The sequence below is a fragment of the Ranitomeya variabilis genome, chromosome 3 (genome assembly GCF_051348905.1).
Source record: "Ranitomeya variabilis isolate aRanVar5 chromosome 3, aRanVar5.hap1, whole genome shotgun sequence".
NCBI classification, from domain to species: domain Eukaryota; kingdom Metazoa; phylum Chordata; class Amphibia; order Anura; family Dendrobatidae; genus Ranitomeya; species Ranitomeya variabilis.
Genome location: NC_135234.1, coordinates 715,940,177 through 715,966,105, shown reverse-complemented (window position 1 = coordinate 715,966,105; position 25,929 = coordinate 715,940,177). Strand labels below are relative to the sequence as shown.

At 47.9% G+C, this 25,929-nt stretch overlaps 1 protein-coding gene across 2 annotated transcripts in view; it reads left to right on the top strand.

The window, feature by feature from the left end:
* Window positions 1-8,007: 8,007 nt before the first annotated feature.
* CDK8 (cyclin dependent kinase 8) overlaps window positions 8,008-25,929 on the top strand; it is a 55,032-nt gene continuing 37,110 nt past the window's right edge. The window contains exon 1 of one of the 2 annotated variants that reach the window (XM_077298310.1): window positions 8,008-8,310. In XM_077298310.1, coding sequence (XP_077154425.1) covers window positions 8,183-8,310 — 128 coding nt within the window. In that variant the 5' untranslated portion in view covers window positions 8,008-8,182. The remainder of the gene's footprint in view (window positions 8,311-25,929) is intronic. The other variant, XM_077298311.1, reaches the window with a different exon arrangement.

The following is a 25,929-nucleotide window of genomic DNA, read 5'->3' as shown; positions in this document are numbered from 1 at the left end:
GTGCTATATACTATGCGGGCTGTGCTATATACTATGAGGGCTGTGTTATATACTATGCGGGCTGTGCTATATACTATGAGAGCTGTGCGATATACTTTGCGGGCTGTGCTACATACTATGCGGGCTGTGTTATAAACTATGTGGGCTGTGCTATATAAACTCTGCGGGCTGTGCTATATACTATGCGGGCTGTTATATACTGAGGGCTGTGCTATATACTATGTGGGCTGTGCTATATACTATGCGGGCTGTGCTATATACTATGCGGGCTGTGTTATAAACTATGTGGGCTGTGCTATATATACTATGCGGGCTGTGCTATATACTATGCGGGCTGTTATATACTGAGGGCTGTGCTATATACTATGCGGGCTGTGTTATATACTATGCGGGCTGTGTTATATACTATGCGGGCTGTTATATTCTATGCGGGCTGTGCTATATACTATGCGGGCTGTGTTATCTACTATGAGGGCTATGCTATATACTATGTTGGCTGTGCGATATACTATGCGGGCTGTGTTATATACTATGCGGGCTGTATTATATACTATGAGGTCTGTGCTATATACAATGCGGGCTGTTATATACTATGAAGGCTCTGTTGTATACTATGTGGGCTGTGCTATATACTATGAGGCTGTGTTATATTCTATGGGGGAGGCTGTGTTATATACTATGGGGGTATATTATATTCTATGGGGGATGCTGTTATACACTATTGGGGGTATATTCTATAGGGGAGGCTGTGTTATATACTATTGGGGGTATATTATATTCTATGTGGGAGGCTGTGTTATATACTATTGGGGTATATTATATTCTATGGGGGAGGCTGTGTTATACACTATGGGGGGTGTATTATATTCTATGGGGGAGGCTGTGTTATATACTATGTGGCTGTGTTATATACTATGGGGGTACATTATATTCTATGGGGGAGGCTGTGTTATATGTTATATACTATGGGGGTACATTATATTCTATGGAGGGCTACATTATATACTATGTGGAGGTTGTCTGTATTACATTCTATGAGGGGGCTACATTATATTCTATGGGGGCTGTATAAGATTTTATGAGGGACGATTGCATCATACTCTTTGATGGGGCTACATTATATTCTATGGGGGGCTGTATTATATTTATATTCTATGAGGTGTGATTGCATCATACTCTATGAGGGGGCTACATTATACTATATAAGGGGGGCTGCATTAGGCCCCTTTCACACGTCCAGATAATTCCGGTACCGGAGAAATCGGTACCGGAGTTATCCGTGTCCGTGTGCTCACGTGGCACATCAGTGTGGCACACGTGCGGCACAGCATCCGTGTGCCGCCTGAGGACCACACGGACCGTGCAGGAGACAGCGCTACACTAAGCGCTGTCCCCCATGTGTGGTGCTTAAGGCTGCATTCATCTCTTCTCCCCCTGCGTTTGCTGGAGAGAAGAGATGAAAGATCATTATTTTCTACTTTTTTGTTAAAAATAAACTTTGCTGGTGTCCTCCCATCCCCAGCCCGGCCCCTTGCAGATGCAGAGAAATACTCACCCAGCTCCTGCGATGTCTCCTCTCAGCGCTGGCAGCTTCTCCTGTGTGAGCGGTCACGTGGGATCGCTCATTACAGTGAGGATTATGCGCATATTCCTCACTCTAATGAGCGGTCCCACGTGACCGCTCACACAGGAGAAGCTGCCTGCGCTGAGAGGAGAGAGGAGACATCGCGGGAGCTAGGTGAGTATTTTTTCTGCAAGCGGCCGGGCGGCGCACTGGGGGGGGAGGCGGGGGTCACATGCTAACTTTATTTTTCACATAAAATAACAAAAACTTGATCTTTTATCTCTTCTCTCTTGCGGGGGAGAAGAGATGAATGCCGCCTTCAGCACCACAGCGGGGGGACAGCGCTTACTGTAGCGCTGTCTCTCCTGCGGGCGGTACGTGCACACGGAGGAGAGTGCACACTGTTCTCCGTGTGCAGGACGTATTGCTGTACGTGCTGCCGGTAAAAAATGGACATGTCTACGTGTTTTGCACACGGACACACGGTCCGTGTGAAAACACGCACATGTGCAGAAACACATAGATTCTAATGGGTCTACGTGTGTCAGTGTCTCCGGTACGTGAGAAAACTGTCAGTACACGTACCGGAGACACTGACGTGTGAAAGAGGCCTTATATTGTATGGGGGGTTACATTATACTCTGTGGGGTTGTTGCATTATACAATTATACTCTGTGGGGTAGCTGCATTATGCTCTATGGGGAGGCTGCATTATACTATATGCGGGCTGTATTATACTGTATCGAGGACTATGGGGAATACGTTATACTATATGAAGAACTATGGGGTGCATTATACTATGGGAAGTGAATTGTACTACATGGATGACTATGGTGGTGGATTATACTATATGGAGGACTGAGCAGTGTATTTTAATATATGGAGGACTATGAGGAGTGTATTATATTATATGGAGGACTATGGGAAGTGTATTACACTATATGGAGGACTATGGGGCATATTATATTATATGGAGGACTATGCGGTGTGCATTTTATAATATGGAGGACTGTGGTGCACATTATAATATATGGAGGACTATGGTGTGTATTATACTAAACAAGCAAAATGCTGCATATTCATCTAGTTGGATTGTTTATGGCAGAACAGAAATCCTTGTTCTCAGCAGCACATCGCCGGTGTAAACTGTAGATGTGCTGCTGATAACATGATTCTGTATGGTGATCTGTTAGTGATCTATTAGTGATTGTTCTGTTCCCATCATTCTTTCTCAGACGGTGTAAAGAGGCCGGGAAACAAGAGTTGAACGATTTTAATATTGTCGATCAAACTCATTTAGCGTCCTGAGATCAGCGCAGGTAAATACAACAGAAATGCTTCTGTGTGATGTGCAATATGTTAGCATTTGGGGCCCCATTTTAAACTTTGCCTAGGGCCCCAGTTTTCCTAAAACCGGCCCTGGGGGGGGGACATAGGTGGGGAAGAGACTAGAGAACCAAACATGCTTCGGATGTCCATATGGCCATGTGAGGGCTCGTTTTCTCGTTTTTGGACGGACGAATTGCACTTTTGAACAACACCATAGGTTTTACCATATAGTGTCCTGGAAAACGGGAGATTCCATCTCATGAGGGATCTTTTTGTCTGTGGTTCTGATATGGAATTTTTTCCATCTATTTCCACATGTTTTAGTCGTTTTTCTCTCTTTATCCCATTTTTTCTTCTTTTCTAGGCTTGTTAAGACTATTATTGTACTAATAATCTGTATTATTTCTTGTTAAATCTCGCCCTTTATGACTTTGGTGTCTCTCTCATCCCTGACGGGCCACATTACTCTTATGTTATAGTATTACTATCTGTTTCGGCCCGGATGGACACCGATTGAGATCCAATTTTGTTTTGGTTTTGTAGTTCGGTCCAGGGGTACGCCTCACTTTTATTAGTGGTGTTTTCTTTAGGTTAACACCATACCGCACTGTGTGAATATTCCCTTCAGAAGAAAATCTCCTCCTAAAAACAAACTGTTTCCTGAAGACGTTTCTGCTTGAAAAACGCGTCGTTCCTGGATGCCTCAAACAACTGTGTGAACATGAGCTAAAGGTTTGAAAATGGAAGTGGTGGGTTTCCCTCCTGAGGTTAACAGGCCCCCATAACATGATTGTCACTGGCGGCTGTGGGGTCCCCATGTGCCATGTGTGTACACCTATTAAAGGGGTTGTCCAGAACTTTTTCTATGGGCCTAAAAATGAACATGCAGGTAGTTCCTAACAGAGGCAACTACCTGCCTGTTCTACTCCACGAGGTTAACCCCGGTCTGGCCACTCTGTGCCGGCAGAGATCAGTGCCGGGCACAACAGGCCGGTGGGTAGCTCTTAGTCCCATAGTAATAATATGTCCTAGTATTGCATGGCCCTCCCCTAACCTGCATAGAAGAGCATGACTGCAGTATTACAGGTCCGGTCAAGTGATCGCAGGGTCTTATCCCCCAAAAACACATTCAAAAAGTAAATATGTTCACATTATTCGATTTTTTTCCCACAATGTGAACAGAATCAATCTAGAGAGAAAAAAAAGGTAATAAAAAAAGTAAATGGAGAAATATCAAGATTTATGCCATAAGGAGATCACTAAAAAGGAAAAAAAGTGTCCAGAATCGCAGTTATTTGGTCACTGTGCCTTCAATAAATGAGAATAAAATGAGAGAAAATGTCATTGCCGCAGTGTGGTGACGGCACAGCGAACATACAAGAAAGTTATAGATCCTGGGAAACAGAAAAGGAGCCCAGTGATCTCATCCGGGGCCACATTACTATGGAGCCACCTCCCCCCCGCACACAGAATGGTCCCTCCCGTACAGAGAATGGTCCCTACTGTACAGAGAATGGTCCCTCCCGTGCAGAGAATGTCTCTCCCGTGCAGAGAATGGTCCCCACTGCAGAGAATGGTCCATCCCGTGCAAAGAATGGTCCCTCCCATGTAGAGAATGGTCCCTCCCGTGTAGAGAATGGTCCATCCCGTACAGAGAATGCTCCCTCCCGTACAGAGAATGGTCCATCCCGTACAGAGAATGGTCCCTCCCATGTAGAGAATGGTCCCTCCCGTGTAGAGAATGGTCCATCCCGTACAGAGAATGCTCCCTCCTGTACAGAGAATGCTCCCTCCCGTACAGAGAATGCTCCCTCCCGTACAGAGAATGGTCCATCCCGTACAGAGTATGGTCCCTCCCATGTAGAGAATGGTCCCTCCCGTGTAGAGAATGGTCCATCCCGTACAGAGAATGCTCCCTCCCGTGTAGAGAATGGTCCCTCCTGTACAGAGAATGGTCCCTCCCGTGTAGAGAATGGTCCATCCCGTACAGAGAATGGTCCCTCCCGTGTAGAGAATGGTCCATCCCATACAGAGAATGCTCCCTCCCGTGTAGAGAATGCTCCCTCCCGTACAGAGAATGGTCCATCCCGTACAGAGAATGGTCCCTCCCATGTAGAGAATGGTCCCTCCCGTGTAGAGAATGGTCCATCCCGTACAGAGAATGGTCCATCCCGTACAGAGAATGGTCCATCCCGTACAGAGAATGGTCCCTCCTGTACAGAGAATGGTCCCTCCCGTGTAGAGAATGGTCCATCCCGTACAGAGAATGTTCCCTCCCGTACAGAGAATGTTCCCTCCCGTGCAGAGAACGGTCCATCCCGTACAGAGAATGTTCACTCCCATGCAGAGAATGTCCCTCCCGTGCAGAGAATGGTCCCCACTGCACAGAATGGTCAGACCCGTGCAAAGAATGGTCCCTCCTGTAAAGAGAATGGTCCATCCAAGAATGGTCCCTCCCGTACAGAGAATGGTCCCTCCCGTAGAGAATGGTCCCTCCCGTACAGAGAATGGTCCATCCCGTGCAGAGAATGGTCCCCCCTGCAGAGATTGGTCCTTCCATACAGAAAAAGGTATCTCCCGTGCAGAGAATGGTCCCTCCCTTGCAGGGAATGGTCCCTCCCGTACAGAGAATGGTCCCTCCCGTAGAGAATGGTCCCTCCCGTACAGAGAATGGTCCTTCCCGTGCAGAGAATGGTCCCCCCTGCAGAGATTGGTCCTTCCATACAGAAAAAGGTATCTCCCGTGCAGAGAATGGTCCCTCCCGTGCAGACAATAGTCCCTCCGCACAGAAAATGGTCCTTCACATGCAGAGAATGGTCCCTCCCTTGCAGGGAATGGTCCCTCCCGTACAGAATGGTCACTCCATGCCGAGAATGGTCCCTCCCATGAGAGAATGGTCCCTCCCGTACAGAGATTGGTCCCTCCGAGCAAAGAATGGTTCCCCCCATGCAGAGAATGGTCCCTCCTGTACAGAGATTGGTCCCTCCGAGCAAAGAATGGTTCCCCCCGTGCAGAGAATGGTCCCTCCATAGAGATTGGTCCCTCCCGTACAGAGATTGGTACAACCCTGCCATGCAAAGAATGGTACCTCCCATGCAGAGAATGGTCCCCCCGTGCAGAGAATGGTGCCTCCTGTGCAGAGAATGGTCCCTCCCGTGCAGAGATTGGTACAACCCTGCCATGCAAAGAATGGTCCCTCCCGTGCAGAGAATGTTTCCTCTTGTGCAGAGAGTGGTCCCCTCCGTGCGGAGAATGGTCCCTCCCATGCAGAGAATGGTGCCCCCCGTGCAGAGAATGATCCCTCCCTGCCTCAGTATGTTGATGACATAGCGGACATACAAGAAAGTTATAGATCCTGGGAAACAGAAAACGAGCCCAGTGATCTCATCCGGGGCCACATTACCATGGAGCCACCTCCCCCCCGCACAGAGAATGGTTCCTAGTAGGAGTAATATTCACCTGCGCTAACTACAATAGGGTGAAAATGTGGAAATCAGATATTCACCCTATTGTATTTAGCGCAGGTGAATATTACTCCTACTAGTAACCCACTTTTTTTGACAGGTGTACACAGAACTTGTGCCAATCACCAGCAGCATTCTACACAAAGGACTACCTGTTTTTCCTCAATAAATTTTCATTTCTATTTAGGAGCGCCAGTGTTTTTTGTTTTTACAGAGAATGGTTCCTACTGTGCAGAGAATGGTCCTTCCATACAGAGAAAAGTCTCTCCTGTGCAGAGAATGGTCCCTCCCGAGCAGGGAATGGTCCCTCCCGTACAGAAAATTGTCCTTCCCATGCAAAGAATTGTCCCTCCCGTACAGCACGGTCACTCCATGCAGAGAATGGTCCCCCCCGTGCAGAGAATGGTCCGTCCCGTACAGAGATTGGTCCCTCCTGAGCAGGGAATGGTCCCTCCCGTACAGAACGGTCACTCCATGCAGAGAATGGTCCCTCCCATTCAGAGAATGGTCCGTCCCGTACAGAGAGTGGTCCTTCCGCACAGAAAATTGTCCCTCCCGTGCAGAGAGTGGTCCTTCCGCACAGAAAATTGTCCCTCCCGTGCAGAGAATGGTCCCTCTGAGCAAAGAATGGTTCCCCCCGTGCAGAGAATGGTCCCTCCATAGAGATTGGTCCCTCCCGTACAGAGATTGGTACAACCCTGCAGTGTAAAGAATGGTCCCCCCGTGCAGAGAATGGTTCCTCCCGTACAGAGAATGTTCCCTCCCGTGTAAGAGACTGGTGCCTCCCATGCAGAGATTGGTACAACCCTGCCATGCAAAGAATGGTCCCCCCGTGCACAGAATGGTCCCTCCTGTACAGAGAATGTCCCTCCCGTGCAGAGAATGGTCCCTCCTGTACAGAGAATGTCCCTCCCGTGCAGAGAATGGTCCCCCCCCCGTGCACAGAATGGTCCCTCCTGTGCAGGGAATGGTCCCCCCTGTAGAGAATGGTTCCTCCCGTACAGAGAATGGTCCTCCGTGCAGAGAATGGTCCCTCCTGTGCAGGGAATGGTCCCCCCTGTAGAGAATGGTCCCTCCCGTACAGAGAATGGTCCCTCCTGTAGAGAATGGTCCCTCCTGTAGAGAATGGTCCCTCCTGTAGAGAATGGTCCCTCCCGTACAGAGAATGTCCCTCCCGTACAGAGAATGGTCCCCCCTGTAGAGAATGGTCCCTCCCGTACAGAGAATGGTCCCCCCTGTAGAGAATGGTCCCTCCCGTACAGAGAATGGTCCCTCCTGTAGAGAATGGTCCCTCCCGTACAGAGAATGGTCCCCCCTGTAGAGAATGGTCCCTCCCGTACAGAGAATGGTCCCTCCCGTACAGAGAATGGTCCCTCTGACAGGACGGCTGTCACTATAACCACAGGCCTTGCACGGTCACCTGTATAAACCGTAAGGGCAGATGCGATCGATCGTTGCAATAATCTCCGCCGCAGACGCATCTCTTATCGTTATAGCTCAGGCTCCTCCAGCCGCTTCCGCGCTGCGCAGTGGGCGGGGCTTATCACTGACGGTCTCCGCTTCCTCGCTGTGAATCAGGGGGAGGAGCCTACACGCTGACGGGCGGGGCCAGTCGCTTACTCCTTGGAAATGGGCGTGGCTTTGCGATTACTCGCTGCGAATAGGCGGAGCGTCCGTCTTTACGACAGTGTTTGCGGCAGCGGCGTCTGTCTGCTGTGTGCGTGAGGGAGGGAGGGAGACCGGCTGCTGGAGCGTTCAGGGCTGCGGACCGAGCAGCCGCCTCTCCCCGCCCGGATATCACAGCGCTGCATGTTCCCGGCTCACGATGGACTATGACTTCAAGGTGAAGCTGACGGGGGAGCGGGAGCGGGTGGAGGACCTGTTTGAGTACGAGGGCTGTAAAGTTGGAAGAGGCACATACGGGCATGTGTTCAAAGCCAAGAGGAAAGATGGGTGAGTGGTGCGCGGGCCCGGGCGGACAGCTGGGGGATGGGGCCCCACTATGGCCCCCGGACCGCAGGGGCCACGGCTGTGTACCATGGGGAAGGCTTACAGCGGCGGACGGCGCTCTTAAAGGGAATGTGTGTGACACAATAGCTGTTAGTCAGCTGGTAGAGGGGCTGTCACCATAGCGACATCCCCAGGATGGGTGATGGGTGTATGACGGCCGGGGTCCGACAGCGAGCGCCCGGGTGTGTGACCGCCGCTACAGTCACTTTTATGGGTAGCGAATGGGATAATCCCTGTAAACTCTCCGCCTCATCGGTGGTCCTGCCAGTGCATGAGTGTTGGGACCACCAGAGTTGGAGCATAGGGGGCTTTTACACCCCATAATTAGCGATGTAACGTCATGGTGTGGTGTAAACAGGCTGCTGAGCTGCGCGCGTTCTTGTGCTGACAGCACTGCAGCCAATCATCGGCTCTGCAGGGGTAGATCACTTGAGCCGCCGAGCTCACTGATTGGCTGCAGCACTGTTCTTGTGACTTCAGCGTTGCAGACAGACAAGTATAAATTCATCATTGGATCTGGAGAGTGTGGAAAGGCCAGATGTGTGTGTGTGTGTAAAGTGTGGCATTAGTAGACTGCTGGGAGCTGAGCCGTCCCATATGGGGTCCAGGAAATCCCTTCCCGTACTGCTCATCAGTTTGTGTCTTTAGTTACATTAGTGTTTATGGTAAAAATGTAAAAAATAAATAACCTTTTGATGATATTCTACTTTTGTGAGATGCACCTGTAAGTGTCAAGAGGAGCCAGGGATGCTGGGAGGTGGGGAGAATCCGGGGCCTCCTGTCCAGTGGTAATAAAAGGGAGTCCCGGTTGGGAGAACACTAGTGATGAGCGAGTATACTCGTTGCCCACATTTTCCCGAGCATGCTCGGGTGATCTCCGAGTATTTGTGAGTGTTCGGAGATTTAGTTTTCATCACCACAGCTGAATGACTTACAGCTACTAGCCAGCCTGAGTACATGTGGGGGTTGCCTGGTTGCTAGGGAATTCCCACATGTGTTCAAGCTGTCTAGTAGCCACAAATCACCCAGCTGCTGAGGCGATGAAAACTTAATCTCCGAGCAGTTACAGATACTCGGAGATCACCTGAGCGTGCTCAGGAAAACCCGAGCAACGAGTACACTCGCTCATCACTAGAGAACACCCTTTTTTTTTTTTTTTTTTTTTTTTAAAGATAAAGCACAGAAAAAAAAAATATGTATAACTCAGCACAACAGTTGTTACATATTTAGAACGTACAATCTGTGTTATAAAGGCGATTAAATTGTTTATTTCAGTTCAATACAAAAAGTGAATCTCATATATTATAGGGTCCTTACAAACCGACTGATCTATTCAAGTGTTTATTTCTGTTAATGTTGATGATTATGGCTTACAGTCAATGAAAACCCAAAAGTCATTATCGCAGTAAATTAGAATACTTTAGAACACCAGCTTGAAAAATGATCTTAAAATCTGAAATGTTGGCCTACTGAAATGTATGTTCAGTAAATGCACTCAATACTTGGTTGGGGCTCTATTTTGCATGAATTACTGCATCAATGTGGCATGGAGGCGATCAGCCTGTGTCACTGCTGAGGTGTTATGGAAGCCCAGGTTGCTTTGATAGCAGCCTTCAGCTCGTCTGCATTGTTGAGTCTGGTGTCTGTCATCTTCCTCTTGACAATACCCCATAAATTCTCTAGAGTTAAAGTCAGGCGAGTTTGCTGCCAATCAAGCACAGTGATGCTGTTGTTTTTAAACCAGGTATTGGTACTTTTTGTGTAGAGAGGTGCCAAGTCCTGCTGGAGAATGAAATTTCCATCTCCAAAAAGCTTGTCGGCAGAGGGAAGCCAGAAATGCTCAAACAATTCCTGGAAGACGGTTGCGCTGACTTTGGTGTTGATAAAACACAGTGGACCTACACCAGCAGATGACATGGCTCCCCAAACCGTCACTGATTGTGGAAACTTCACACTAGACCTCAAGCAGCTTGGATTGTGGCCTCTCCACTCTTCATCCAGACTCTGGGACCTTTATTTCCAAATGAAATTCAAAATTTACTTTTAACTGAAAACACTTTGGACCACTGAGCAACAGTCCAGTTCTTTTTCTCCTTGGTCCAGGTAAGACGCTTCTGGCGTTGTCTATTGGTCATGAGTGGCTTGACACAAGGAACGCGACACTTGTAGCCCATGTCCTGGATACGTCTGTGTGTGGTGGCTCTTGAAGCAATGACTCCAGCAGCAGTCCACTCCTTGTGGATCTCCACCAAATTTGTGAATGGCCTTTTCTTAACAATCCTTTCAAGGCTGCGGTTATCCTGGTTGCTTGCGCACCTTCTTCTACCATTCAACTTTCCATTAATATGCTTGGATACCGCACTCTGTGAACAGCGAGCTTCTTTAGCAATGACCTTTTGTGGCTTATCCTCCTTGTGGAGTGTGTCAATGACTGCCTTCTGGACATCTGTCAAGTCAGCAGTCTTCCCCATGATTGTGGAGCTACCGAAACAGACTAAGGGACCTTTTAAAACACTTAGGATGCCTTTGCAGGTGTTTTTTGTTCTAATTTACTGAGATAATGACTTTTGGGTTTTCATTAGCTGTGAGCCATAATCATCAACATTAAAGGGAACCTGTCACCCCCAAAATCGAAGATGAGCTAAGCCCACCAGCATCGGGGGCTTATCTACAGCATTCTGTAATGCTGTAGATAAGCCCCTGATGTATCCTGAAAGATGAGAAAAAGAGGTTAGATTATACTCACCCAGGGGAGGTCCCGCTGCGGTCCCGGTCCCATGGGTGTCCCGGTCCGGGGCCTCCCATCTTCTTATGATGACGTCCTCTTCTTGTCTTCACGCCGCGGTACCGGTGTACTTTGTCTGCACTGTTGAGCAGAGGTGCCAAACTGCATTCCTCGAGGGCCGCCAACAGGTCATATAACAGGCTTATAATGCCAGCTACGTGGCGTGGATGCAGAGGTTCCCGGAGACCGCCGGCGGTCTCCGGGAACCTCTGCATCCCTCTGCATCCACGCCACGTAGCTGGCATTATAAGCGCCATCCATAGTGGCGGTTTTGGCGCCAGCACCCAGCACAGTCTCCTCAGGAATACAGAGGCGTTTTTGCCTCTCTCCGTTTGGTCCCGGGGCACCCAAAGCAGGCCTATTTGGCACTGATACATCTACGTGCAGTTTTTCCAGTTTTGATAAGAAGGAATTTCTGATGAAGGTCTGATGTGTGGACCGAAAACCTTTATTCTTTAACTGGATGCACAAATAAAATGGAATAATCATCTTGCAAACATTCTCCTGAGTGCCAAGTTTATTTTGATTATTGGACTTACGGGCTGGAAACCCGACTTGAGCACCACATAGGAACCTCGAGTGCCGTGTGTATTTTCCTTTTCTAAAGGCAGAGATAGAAAACAAACAGGTGGGAAGGTGTATAGAAATGATTGGCTCCTCCAAGGGTACGCTGAGCACTGAAAATCCTGAACTTTGCTGATTTTTTTTCTTTATTTTTTCTCCGATACCTGCTGATGGGGCTTTTCAGTCTACGACCAATTCACTCAGACTGAACGTGGCCTAATGTGGATTGCTCCAGGATACTGTATATACTCGAGTATAAGCCGACCCAGGTATAAGCCGACCCCCCCTAATTTTGCCACAAAAAACTGGGAAAACTTATTGACTCGAGTATAAGCCTAGGGGGGAAAATGCAGCAGCTACCGGTAAATGTCAAAAGTAAAAATAGATACCAATAAAAGTAAAATTAATTGAGACATCAGTAGGTTAAGTGTCTTTGAATATCCATATTGAATCAGGAACCCCATATAATGCTCCATACTGTTCATTATGGCCCCATAAGATGTTCCATATTAAAATATGCCCCATATAATCCTGCATAAAGGTTAATAAAGGCCCCATAAGATGCTCAATAGACACATTTGCCCAATATAATGCTGCACAAATGCTGATTATGGCCCCATAAGATGCTCTATAAAGATATTTGCCCCTTATAGTGCTGCACAAACGTTATGGCCCTCCCTATAAGATGCTCCATACAGACACTTGCCCCATATGCCGTAGTGCCCTACAAACGTTAATTATGGCCCCATACAGACACTTGCCCCATATAGTGCTGCACAAACATTATGCCCCTATATAGTGCTGCAGAAACGTTATGGCCCCATATAGTGCTGCAGGAATGTTATGGCCCCATATAGTGCTGCAGGAATGTTATGGCCCCCATATAGTGCTGCAGGAATGTTATGGCCACCATAGTGCTGCAGGAATGTTATGGCCCCCATATAGTGCTGCAGGAACGTTATGGCCCTATATAGTGCTGCAGGAACGTTATGGCCCCATAGATGCTCCATACAGACACTTGCCCCATTTGCTGCGATAAAAAAAATCACATACTCACCTCTCCGTCGCTCAGGCCCCCGGCACTTTCAATAGTCACTGTCTCCAGCACTGACGTTCAGCAGAGGGCGTGCACTGACCACGTCACCGCGCCCTCTGACCTCAGCGTCACTGCTGGAGACAGATCGGCACCCGGAACGAGGAGCAGGTGACTATCGCGCAGCGCTGCGCTCCCCTCCCCGTATACTCACCTGGTTCTGCCGCTGTGTAGATCCTGCTTCCCCGACGCCACAGCGCTTCATCCTGTACTCAGCGGTCACATGGTACCGCTGATTACAGTAATGAATATGCGGCTCCACCCCTATGGGAGGTGGAGCCGAATATTCATTTACTGCAATGAGCGGGACCATGTGACCGCTGAGTACAGGAAGAAGCTGAAGCTGCTGCCGCCGGCGCCGGGGAAGCAGGGACCGCGCCTGGACTAGGTGAGTATTTTTAGACAGCTCCCCCTCCCCTGCCGACACCCGTTATGACTCGAGTATAAGCCGAGAGGGGCAATTTCAGCCCAAAAAAGTGGGCTGAAAATCTCGGCTTATACTCGAGTATATACGGTACATTGCCGGAGAGGCAGATTGCGCCACATAGTGGCAGTTCCCAGGAACTTCAACCATTCTTGTTGCAGGCCTCTTCATATGGTGGTTTTTTTTTTTTTTTTTTTTTTAATCGGTTTCTTGAAAAACCTTCCAAAAATGTCAAGCATTTTTTTTTTAAAACTTCTTTTGTCATTTTTCTTGGTGACCATGTTTTCTTTTGTAGCTGACACTCGGATGTCATTAGTTTCCAGTTTTGGTGAGGCTAGTTCCTGTGTCCCATCGGGATTTTGTGCAGAACCTTTTTCAGCTGTCACTTATTGAAGCAGTAGAATTCTCGGCCATATGAATGGCGATAGAGTTTCACAATGGATGTCTTCATCTGTGTTCCAGCATGAAATGCAGTCATAAGGGTAGGACCCCAGGAAGGATGCCCCCTATATACTCCACAGAGCTAGCAAGTGGGCCCCTTATGCCAGCACTAGGGATACGTGGTGGGTGCAATTGTATATTCTCCACTTTTTGGATACATTTTTCATAGACTTTTAACGAGTCTGTGATAAAGTCCATGCACATGTCATAGTCATGGCTCAGTCTTGTATGGAGCTGCAATACAGGAGCCGTAGGTGATGCAGGAGATTTCCATAGATGGCTGACGGCTAAAAAAAAAATCAGAGGATTCTTAATCTTTATTGTCCTTCTTCTAGGGAACCTTTATAATATGGTGTCCAAATTACTCATATACGGTACTTCATTTATCTGAAGTTATCGTCAGCTCCGCGTTTGGTCAGGACAGCAGTTTTGGACTTCATGCATCATCAGAGCCGTTGGTGAAGGGGGCTGGATAACTGCTCATTTCAATAGCCTCTGGTCTGTGCATTGTGACAGAGAAGGGGACTGGCCTAGCTGTTAAAAGAAGCAGTCAGTCAGCCCATTCACACTCAGATCTGAAGACGTGCCATTACAAAAGATCTTGCCTGTGGCAAACACAACTTTAAAATAGAGCTTCTGGAACCGGCACTGAAATCTGGAGATTGACACCTATGTTAATTTGCTTGTTAAGCCGGGTTCACACATTTGAGTTGCAAGATACTCCGGTCACATGGGAGCGCACAGGACACAGATGAAAGGATTAAAAGTTTCTTTGTTTATTGAAATCCACAACGCGTTTCGACTGAACAGCTCCGTCTTCATCAGGTGGCAGTATCACACATTTGACATTCACGGTACCAGTTTGAATCCAGGTGTCCTGGCGAGGCCGCGTGTGTGCGTGTGTCCTGGCGGGGCCGCGTGTGTCCTGGCGGGGCCGCGTGTGTCCTGGCGGGGCCGCGTGTGTCCTGGCGGGGCCGCGTGTGTCCTGGCGGGGCCGCGTGTGTCCTGGCGGGGCCGCGTGTGTCCTGGCGGGGCCGCGTGTGTCCTGGCGGGGCCGCGTGTGTCCTGGCGGGGCCGCGTGTGTCCTGGCGGGGCCGCGTGTGTCCTGGCGGGGCCGCGTGTGTCCTGGCGGGGCCGCGTGTGTCCTGGCGGGGCCGCGTGTGTCCTGGCGGGGCCGCGTGTGTCCTGGCGGGGCCGCGTGTGTCCTGGCGGGGCCGCGTGTGTCCTGGCGGGGCCGCGTGTGTCCTGGCGGGGCCGCGTGTGTCCTGGCGGGGCCGCGTGTGTCCTGGCGGGGCCGCGTGTGTCCTGGCGGGGCCGCGTGTGTCCTGGCGGGGCCGCGTGTGTCCTGGCGGGGCCGCGTGTGTCCTGGCGGGGCCGCGTGTGTCCTGGCGGGGCCGCGTGTGTCCTGGCGGGGCCGCGTGTGTCCTGGCGGGGCCGCGTGTGTCCTGGCGGGGCCGCGTGTGTCCTGGCGGGGCCGCGTGTGTCCTGGCGGGGCCGCGTGTGTCCTGGCGGGGCCGCGTGTGTCCTGGCGGGGCCGCGTGTGTCCTGGCGGGGCCGCGTGTGTGCGTGTGTCCTGGCGGGGCCGCATATGCACGTGAGGCTCTTTAATTCGGGTCAGGAGAACTTCACCATATGTCAACCCAAACATATTTATAGGTTGTGTGTTTTTTTTTTTTTTTTTTCCCCAACCTGGACACCCCCTTTAATGCTAATAGCAGACCCCATGTGTGGGCAACAACTGTAGTTTTTTTGTTCACATTCTGACAGTAAAATCAGGGATGAAACAGGAAGACGTGACTGTATAATGATTTGGGGCTGTGGTTCCTGGTAGCGTATTTCGGCTGTTCGTATCTTTTATGTTTTATTACCCTAATTTGTCAGTGCAGCCAGACGTGTGAGCGCTAATGGCTTTAGATGGGTGGTCTGGTGACAGTAAGCAGGGGATGGGATAGATAACGTACTGATTGGTGGGGATCTAACTGCTCGGACCTGTGCTGATACTTCCCCCGTTAATATGGAGTCGCAGTGCACAGGCTCGACCTTTGCTGTATTCATTCCTTATGGGGCTGCCCAGCGCCGTGCTTTGCTTTTTCGGGCAGCCCCTGCGGAGGACCACCCTCTCTTTAGCCTGATTGATGGCGTTGGGGGGCAGGCAAGGAAATCTGTGAGCTGTCAAACGAAAGAGGCTGGTGCTGGGAAGGGAGGCACAGGCTCAAGAAGTGCTGTCACCTCATTTACTCAGGAATGAAATGCTAATGACTCAGGACTGCAGCAACAGATAGAAGATATAAAAGTGTCAATAGAGTTACATTTCAAAGACTTTCATGTCCATATTTGAGGTTTGGCAGGGGGTGGTCTTGCTGACAAATTCCCTTTTTAAAGAAAGCGAGCATAGCTTAAAGTCCTATAAGGAAGATCCTGTGAAATAATATTGTGTGGGTAGTCTACAAGATGCCGCTGTGCTCGGACCACATTCAGTTGTACACGTTGGAATACTCTGGGAAATCTGCATGCATCGGATGTAGTCTTTGTTCTTCATCAGGCCCATGGGACCTAAGTGTCCTTTTGGGTGTCAGCAGGATAGTATGTGTCTGTATACAGTGTTTGTTTGTTTTTTTCCTTTTAATGTAGGAAAGTATAACAGTTTGCAATTTTTGGGTTTCCGCTATGCAGGAAAGTGTAAACTGTGGTGGGATGAAAGGAGGCACATAAGCGAAAGAAAACTGCTGCACAGAATACACTGATCAATGTTAAAGGAGTTGTCCATGCAAGTGATATTCATGCCTTATCCTTAAGAAAATCATGAATGTCAGGTGGTTGAGGGTCTGACTCCCGGCACCACCACCGATCAGCTGAATAGGAGCAGAGCTGACGTTATTGGCATGGGCCTCTGTGCTCTTCTGGCTCTGTCCAAGAGATAACAGCTGAATGGTGGTGGTCCCGGTTGTCAGACCACCACCAATCTGGTATTGATGGTCTTCAATATCCCTATGTCAGACAGCACCAATGAAGCCAGGATTATCTTTTTCATCAGCTTGTTTTTCAGTAGACTCCTCTGTGGGATCAAACCAGACAACTTGGTCTTCACCTCCTTGATCAACAATCACCCTTAGGCACCCATAACCCTATTGCACATTACTGGTGGTCCTCTGCACCATAGGTACTTCTACAAGATCTGCTGTTATCGAGATGCTCTGACCCAGGCATCCAGATTCACAACTTGGTGGTTCCCATTTCCCCCTTCTTCCATGAGATCGTCTTACTGCCGAAAATATTCTACCCCTTGACAGATACCATTCTATGATTGGCGTTCTTTACTGGTTTTAATGTTATGGCTTGCCAGTGAATGGGAGACCGAACATGGTGCGCCCCTAGTGGTGATGGTGCTGCAGGACGGCCTGATCTCCATTCTTTGAGGCAGCAGGGACAGACTGCTCCCAGTTGACGCTTCGTCTTTGTGTGATCCCTTTGGGCATCCTCTTCCCGTTGTTTTGTTCCCCTCTTGGGTGTATGACTCTCATTCTCATCGTCTGCGCTGTAAATAGCTCAGCCAGACACAGAATCTGTGAATCTGTGTAGTAGAGAATGTCAGTGCACACATTACAGGCCATAGACGCACCCTAGTATGAGCCAGAGGCCTGCCCTCCTGAGTGGTCCTAGTATGTGGTCCGTGACCCGATGTTACATTATAACTAATGGTCCTGTGCACGCCAGGCGTTCACAACTGTAGAAGACAAAACTGGTCTTGCTATCAATATGCAAAGTTCCCGTCCCGGTCCCGTGCTCCCCTTCTGCCTGTCTGGTCCCAGCCTCCACCACTTGATTGACAGTAAAGAGGCTATCTACTGTTGGACGTCCTCTACGCTCCAGGTAGAAATATTACGCATGTTCCACTCTTCTTTAGGCCCAGTGTGTTTCTAAGGCTGCTACAGACTGACCATGGGTGTTCAGGTCAGGAGCTTGGAGACGTCTTAGTCTGTTTTAGTAGGCTCCACAATCATGGGGAAGACAGCTGACTTGACAGATGTCCAGAAGGCAGTCATTGACACACTCCACAAGGAGGGTAAGCCACAAAAGGTTATTGGTAAAGAAACTGGCTGTTCAGAGTGCTGTATCCAAGCATATTAATGGAAAATTGAGTGGAAGGAAAAAGTGTGGTAGAAAAACAGTGCACAAGCAACCGGGATAACCGCAGCCTTGAAAGGATTAAGAAAAGGCAATTCAAAAATTTGGGGGAGATTCACAAGGAGTGGACTGCTGCTGGAGTCATTGCTTCAAGAGCCGCCACCACACACACACACACACACACACACACACACACACACACACACACACACACACACACACACACACACACACACACACACACACACACACACACACACACACACCCAGGACATGGGCCACAAGTGTCACATTCCTTGTATGAAGCCACTCATGGCCAATAGACAACGTGGGAAGCATCTTACCTGGGCCAAGGAGAAAAAGAACTGGATTGTTGCTCAGTGGTCCAAGATGTTTTCAGGTGAAAGTAAATTTTGTATTTAATTTGGAAATCAAGGTCCCAGAGTCTGGAGGAAGAGTGGAGAGGCCACAATCCAAGCTGCTGGAGGTCTAGTGTTAAGTGTCCACAATCGGTGATGGTTTGGGGAGCCATGTCATCCTCCCTCTGCCGACAAGCTTTTTGGAGATGGAAATTTCATCCTCCAGCAGGACTTGACACCTGTCCACACTGCCAAAAGTACATGTGCTTGATTGGCAGCAAACTCGCCTGACCTTAACTCCATAGAGAATCTATTGTCATGAGGAAGATGAGACACCAGACCCAACAATGCAGACGAGCTGAAGGCTGCTATCAAAGCAACCTGGGCTTCCATAACACCTCAGCAGTGCCACAGGCTGATCACCTCCACGCCGCAGTGATGCAGTAATTGATGCAGAAGAAGCCCTGACCAAGTATTGAGTGCATTTACTGAACATACATTTCAGTAGGCCAACATTTCAGATTTTAAAATCATTTTTCAAGCTGGTGTTATGAGATAATGACTTTTGGGTTTTCATTGGCTGTAAGCCATAATCATCAACATTAACAGAAATAAACACATGAAATAGATCACTCTTTGTAATGACTATATAATGAGTTTCACTTTTTGTATTGAAGAACTGAAATTAATTAACTTTTTGATGATCTAATGATCTGCGTGTGCATGCGTTTTGGCATGCGTTTGCGTTGTTTATGTGCATGGTGGACGTGGTGAAATAATTTCCAGGACATGCACAGTCTGAATTGGACATGCGTATCGCTTTTCTTTGTGCACCAGTGCGTTCCCATAGACAGTAATGCGTTGTTTTGATGCACTCATGCGTATGCCTGTGCATAATTGATGCCTCAAAAAATGCAACATGTTGCATTCGCCGCACACCACTAAACGACGCATGCAAACGCATCCGCATGCGAACTGATGGAAACGCATGTCCCTGCGTACACAATGTTAAATATATGTATGCAAGACGCATGTGGATCAGTACGCAGGTATACGCTGTGCACACATGTGCTAATGTGAACCCGGCCTTAGTGAGAAGCACGTGTGTGTCTGTAGAAAACCCCTAATGTTTGGAATGTCGCAGCCGGGCTCCGAGTCAAACTACCTGTGGTCGAGGCGACCTGAATAATGTGTCAAATGTTCCCTTAAATAATAAACGCTGCGTTGGGGGTTAAAAATGCGCTGATGCAAGAGTGCATCTGTCAGGATGTCATTTTTGGACTTTGACTATAAAAACTCTAAAATATCTGCATTTTCATGCCAAGATTGTGACAAATAATTAACTAGTAGATTGGATTTCAGGTCTCCATATTAAAGAAAGTAAGTCCACAGAGAATGGACTTTTGTTCAAATTCATGCAAGATTCTATATAGACAAACTTTGAATTTTGAGCCCCATAATAGATTGACATTTTCTGTTATGTAAAGGTGACTTTTCTGAAGTCTCATCATTACAGGCAGGACAACAATGACAGATAACTATAATAAATAACACTGTACACAACAGCTGATGCGCCTATCATACCTTTGTATACAACATCATGCAAAAAGTCAGTGAACATCTCCCGGCTATCATGGTCTAGCAGGATTACCACCACCATAATCACATATAGAAAAAAATAACAATTTGGGTAAAAATATCTGCCGCAGTTGGCTTTTAATTATTTATAAATAATCTGGTTTATGTTACTTTAAAGAAAACGAGTACTTTCATCTCTTGCGCTATGTATGTAGAAGATTAGAAGATCTTGGACTCTGATCGATCTCGTGTCCAACTGTAGATACGTTTGGGGGGGTGGAAGTCTGAAGAAACAGTTGGCCAACACCAAGAGGAGAGCTAGGAGTGATTATTTGTCCATGAAACGTCTTCTGTGTTCCACTCCGGGCTTTGACCTACTGACTCTGCTACCACACGGGTATTTCTGGTAAGGCGAGATTCAGATGACCGTGTGGTGGAGGTATTTTTCGGTCAATGTTATGGCTGCAATTCCTGGCCTGAAATAAAGCCTGATGGCCCATAGGACTCTGCTGGTTCACGGTCACTGCTGGTAGGACATGGCTGTTGCTCATTAGTATTTGCTAAGGCAGAGGACCACACTAGAGCTTCTAGGGCCATAACAGGCCGGCTTAGCTCTGCCCTTTCCTGTAGACTGTCAACAAACTACTCTTACTAGGCCGATTACAAGGAGCAAGAACATGAGGGAGATGTTTCATCAGTTTTCACTGCGCTTGGCATTACAGGAAATTGGAACGGCCACAGGGATGTGGAGGTTGGAGGCTTGGGCTAAAATTTGTCTGCAATTTTTCGGAGTTTATTATAATTTTTTGGGATTGCACCATGTGGACATCCCGCTGGGAATTGGCCATTTTTAGATAGTGTTTTCTGCCAGGAGAAGGAGCATTTCTGTAGGAGGGTGTAATGGGAAATGGACTCTTCAGTAATCAGCTGGGGAAGGGAGTTGCTGCTTTGACCACTGGGGAAATTTCTGGGAGCACACCTATGGTGGGTATTGCTCGGAACTCTTCCTAAGTGGGGGGGTATCTCTATGATCCCCTCCTGCTACTATTCTGACGCTTGCCCAGTCCCTACAGTGGTCTAGTTCCTGGTCTAATCTCAACACACACTGGAAATGGATGGAAAATGCCCACTCAACCAATAAATGACCCTCCTTAGCCATTGATTATCTAACAAGGGCATTTACAATTTTGGGGGATTTGGAACTAGCGGTAAGCATTGAAATGAGTGTTACAAGTATGACTACTTTCTATATTTTTTTAAAGGGCTCAGACTGCTTAAAATATGTTTTTATTCCATGGTAAACCCTTTTAATCTAAAGTAGAAAAGCTGATTGGAGTCTGACCCAGACGGATCTCCAGGCTGATCTTACCCCGACCTGTCTGTCATCTTCTGGGCAGGAAGTTTGTGGGACAGATGTCTCATCATTGCGTAAAGCACAGATATGCCTTCAGCTTTGCAGGGCGATTTCAGCCTTGATTTCTGACCAGTAATGAGGAGACATTATAACCGGATGTCTGCTATGGACGCACTGATGTCTATTTTTACTGTCCCTCTTTCATGACTTTAAGACTATGTGCACACATTCAGGATTTTTCAAATTTTTCGGCTGTTTTCAGCAGGAAAAAAACGCTAAAAAAACCTTACATTAAGCATCTCATCAGTTCAATGCGTTCCGCAATTTTTGTGCACATGCTGCATTTTTTTTTTCTACGAAAAAATGCAGCATGTTCATTAATTTTGCAGATTTTTGCGCGTTTTTGCCGCTATATTATTGCATTGGGAAGCTCCTGAAAAAAACGCGCAAAAAACGCGCGCGGATTTCCTGCGGAAAAAGTCCGATTTCGTTCAGGAAAATTCTGCAGATATTCCTGAACGTGTGCACATAGCCTAAGGGTACCGTTACACTAAACTATTTACCAACGATCACGACCAGCGATACGACCTGGCTGTGATCGTTGGTAAGTCGTTGTGTGGTCGCTGGAGAGCTGTCACACAGACAGCTCTCCAGCGACCAACGATGCTGAAGTCCCTGGGTAACCAGGGTAAACATCGGGTTACTAAGCGCAGTAAATGTAAAAAAAAAAAAACACTACATACTCACATTCCGATGTCCGTCAGGTCCCTCGCCGTCTGCTTCCCGCACTGACTGTGTCAGTGCCGGCCGTAAAGCACAGCGGTGATGTCACCGCTGTGCTCTGCTTTTACTTTACGGCCAGCACTCAGTCAGTGCGGAAAGTCGCCGGCGAGGGACGTGACGGGCACCGGAATGTAAGTATGTAGTGTTGTTTTTTTTTTTTACATTTACAATGGTAACCAGGGTAAACATCGGGTTACTAAGCGCGGCCCTGCGCTTAGTAACCCGATGTTTACCCTGGTTACAAGCGAACACATCGCTGGATCGGTGTCACACACACCGATCCAGCGATGACAGCGGGTGATCCAGCGACGAAAGAAAGTTCCAAACGATCTGCTACGACGTACGATTCTCAGCGGGGTCCCTGATCGCAGTAGCGTGTCAGACACAGCGAGATCGTATGGATATCGCTGGAACATCACGGATCGTATCGTCGTAGCGACCAAAGTGCCACTGTGAGACGGTACCCTTAATGTTGCAGGTATCTTTAGATCACTTTGGTTATGTAGGAAGATAAAGCATTCAGGGTCTCTTCTCTCTGGCAGGTAGTGCTTTTTTAGAGGACTTTTGGCTCATTCAAGCTAAGAAAAGGCTGCCAATTGCTTCATGTTCCTGAGGTTACTAGGAAGGCAACAGGAGGTGGTAAAGAGGCAGTATTCAGCTTGCTTAAGGTGAAATCTGCTTTTTTTTTTTCTTACTATTTCACGTATTTGTTGCAGCGATATTAGCAATCAAAATATTTGGCACCCAAAGAGTTAAGAATACGTCCCTGCCATTGTTTAGGTTTTTCAGTGTATGAGATGTAATGGATACAGCTCTGATCTCCTGGTTTAACTCCCCGGTGACTCGCTCCTTTCAGTTAAGGTCCCTGTGGAGGTTGGGGCCAGTACAGCGGAGTTTAGCTGTGTTACATTACAAACCCTTCAATCATCTCTCCTCATCTCATGACACTGTCACCTCCTCTGTAGTGCCCCTTTTCCCCCACTGCCTGTCTGGATCTGTAATCACGCTTATGTCTGATGTGCTCAAAAGTTGCTCTCCTCTGGACAGTCAGTGTGAGAGGAAGGGCAGTACAGCAGAGCTGACAGTGCAATGAGAGGCAAAGAGCTGATAAAAGGGATTTATAATGTGCCCCTTTCCCTACAGGGACCTTATCTGAAAGCGCTACATGGCAATAAGGGATTCCTGCTCTCCTGTTTATGTACGGGAGACGACATATCGGCTAGTCTCCATCCACTCGCTTACCTAGAACTGAAAATTAAACGTGAAAAATGCAGAATAATCATCGTGTCCCGAGAGTGTTGTCTCAGGAACACTTACATGATGGCTCTTTCTGAAATGCAGGTAATCTAGGTGCGCACACTGCCCATCTACATCAAAGGTTAGTCTGTGTAATAGAGGATGGGACGGGACAAGTCCTCCCGAGGGACCTCGTCTCCACTGTACCCATAAGATTATACTGAACAGCGGACGCCCCTCTGTGATCTCACAACTCCTTGTTGGGGTACCCTTTCATTGCCAAGGATGAATATATTGCCTTCTGACTTTAACCACTTGTCAAGTCTAGTTTGTTGGGATCACATCAGTGGTTGGTGCCCGTCACTTGTACATCGGGAGGCGAGCGGCGCAGATGCCTGCCAGGGTGCACGCACAGTCGGCAGGTATTGGGCGGCTCTCTCCCCTCCCAGTGCGTAATTGAGCTGACTACCCCTTTTTAAAGGAATTGTGTCATCAGAAAATTACCTTATTTGTCTTTTTTTTTTTTTGTGCTAAATTATCTTTTTTTTACTATTGGCAGTCTTTTATTTATTTATTTATTTTTTTCCATATCACAAGCTTTTTTAAAAAATAAAAACTTGGTACTTGTTTTTTTTTTTTTACTATTAATTTCCTGTTTATTTCAGGAAATCCACAAATTAATTAGCTGCAATGGTCAGATCCCGACTCTATCTTTTTGCATTGAAGCATCTAATAAGCGTGTGCAAAGGTCATTGGGACAGGAGAGGGGCAGGGTCCGCTGTGACATCTGTTGCGATTGGTGGATCATGCGCTACCAATACGCTATCCACTGTGTATAGAGGCGTTGCCTTTCAGTGTAATCCTGCCTCTGATAAGGAGCCTGCTGAAAAGTCTTCTTGACGGACAGGAAGTAGGAGTCTAAGTAAAGCCCCTGTGGTCATTGTGAAAATTGCAAGATTGCGATGTATCTTTTTTCCTTTCTCTGCCTGTATTGATGTTTTGTATCCGGGGTTCACAATGTAAGCATTGCATATACCGATATCCTGACCAGTAGTCTGAGAACGGTGCAGGGCACCAGGGATGGATTTTGCAGTCCTGATAAGTGTAGGGTTGTGTGTGTATCCGGCAGACTGATAAGTAATAATGACTGCAGTGTTTATTATCAGTGTGGCAGGTTGTCAGGTCTGCTGGCTCTGATAAAGGCAGAGCTGCGGAGCCTTCAGGGATCTTACTAACATGATTTTGTGCCCTGTTGTCTCATCTGTACCTTGAGAAAGAGAAAGTATTGGGTCGTTGGTCGATTTATTTGGGCGAATGAAAAATATTGAAAATTGACCGGTCCCCGGGATTGGCTTGATTCCACGCTCATTGGATCTGGTAATTTACTACCAATTGTTAATTCGTTAATGATGTACAGCGCTGTGCAAACGTCGGTGTATGAAAAATGCTGCAATGTAACAACGCTAGAAAAAGAAGTGTCAATAGTTTGCATTTTGTTAATTATTGAAAATAAAGTAAGGCTGTGTGCCCACGTTGGGTTTTTTATGCGTTTCTGCCGCAGCGGAAACGCTTAAACGCTTACAAAACGCATTCTCATGCAATCCTATGGGATTCCGCAGTTGCTGTGCCCATGCTGTGGATTTTCCCGCTGCGGAATCGCATAGCGGTAAAATCAGCAGCATGTTCATTATTTCTGCGGAATCAAGGCGATTCCTCCACCATAGGATTGCATTTAAACGCTCACTTTAGGCCCTGGGTACTGTATTCCTGTAAAAAAAAAAAAAAAAAGAAAATAAAAAATAGGGATATACTTACCTTTTGATGGCCCCAGGAGTCCTCCTGCCTCTCAGCGGTGCAGGCGGCGGCTTCCGTTCCCAGGGATGCATTGCGCGAATCACCTGAGATGACGACGCGGTCACACAACCGTGACGTCAAAGGTCCTTCGTGCAAAGCATCCCTGGGAACGGAACGTACCGGGAGCGCCGCTGAGGAGATCGGGGGCTGCCGGAAGGTGAGAATAACCATATTTTTAATTTTTTTTTAAATTATTTTTAACATTCTGTCTTTTACTATTGATGCTGCATAGGCAGCATCAATAGTAAAAAGTTGGTCACACTTGTCAAGAACTATGTTTGACAAGTGTGACCAACCTGTCATTCACTTTTCCAATTGATGCTTCAAATCGCTTGTAAAGCGCAAGCATTCTGCAAGCTAAAAACGCTTGAGTTTTGCGGGATAACGCATTCAAATTTGGCATGCGTTTTACCCGCGGCAGGGAGTTGCGGAAATGCTGCGGACATTTCTGCAGCATTTCTCCAAAGTGGGCACATAGCCAGGGCCGGCCCGAACGTATAGGCGAACTAGGCGGCCGCCTAGGGCGCCGACCGTAAGGGGGCGCCAGAGAAAGAATAGAAAAAAATTATAAAAAATCTTTTCAAAAGGCAAAGGGTGTATGGAGCGGAGCTGAATGTGTATGAGGTGTATGGGGCGGAGCCGTGTGTGTATGAGGTGTACGGAGCAGAGTCGTGTGTGTATGAGGTGTATGGAGCGGAGCTAAATGTGTACGGAGCGGAGCCGCGTGTGTACGAGGTGTGCGGAGCGCTGTGTACGGAGCGCAGCCGCGTGTGTAGGAGTAGCTATGTGCGGCCATTATACAGTATGGAGCATCATGTGTGGCCATTATACAGTATGGAGCATCATGTGTGGCCATTATACAGTATGGAGCATCATGTGTGGCCATTATACCGTATGGAGCACTGTGTGGCCATATTTTTTTGTTTATAATTATTCTTTATGAAACAGTGTGATCAGCAGTGCTAA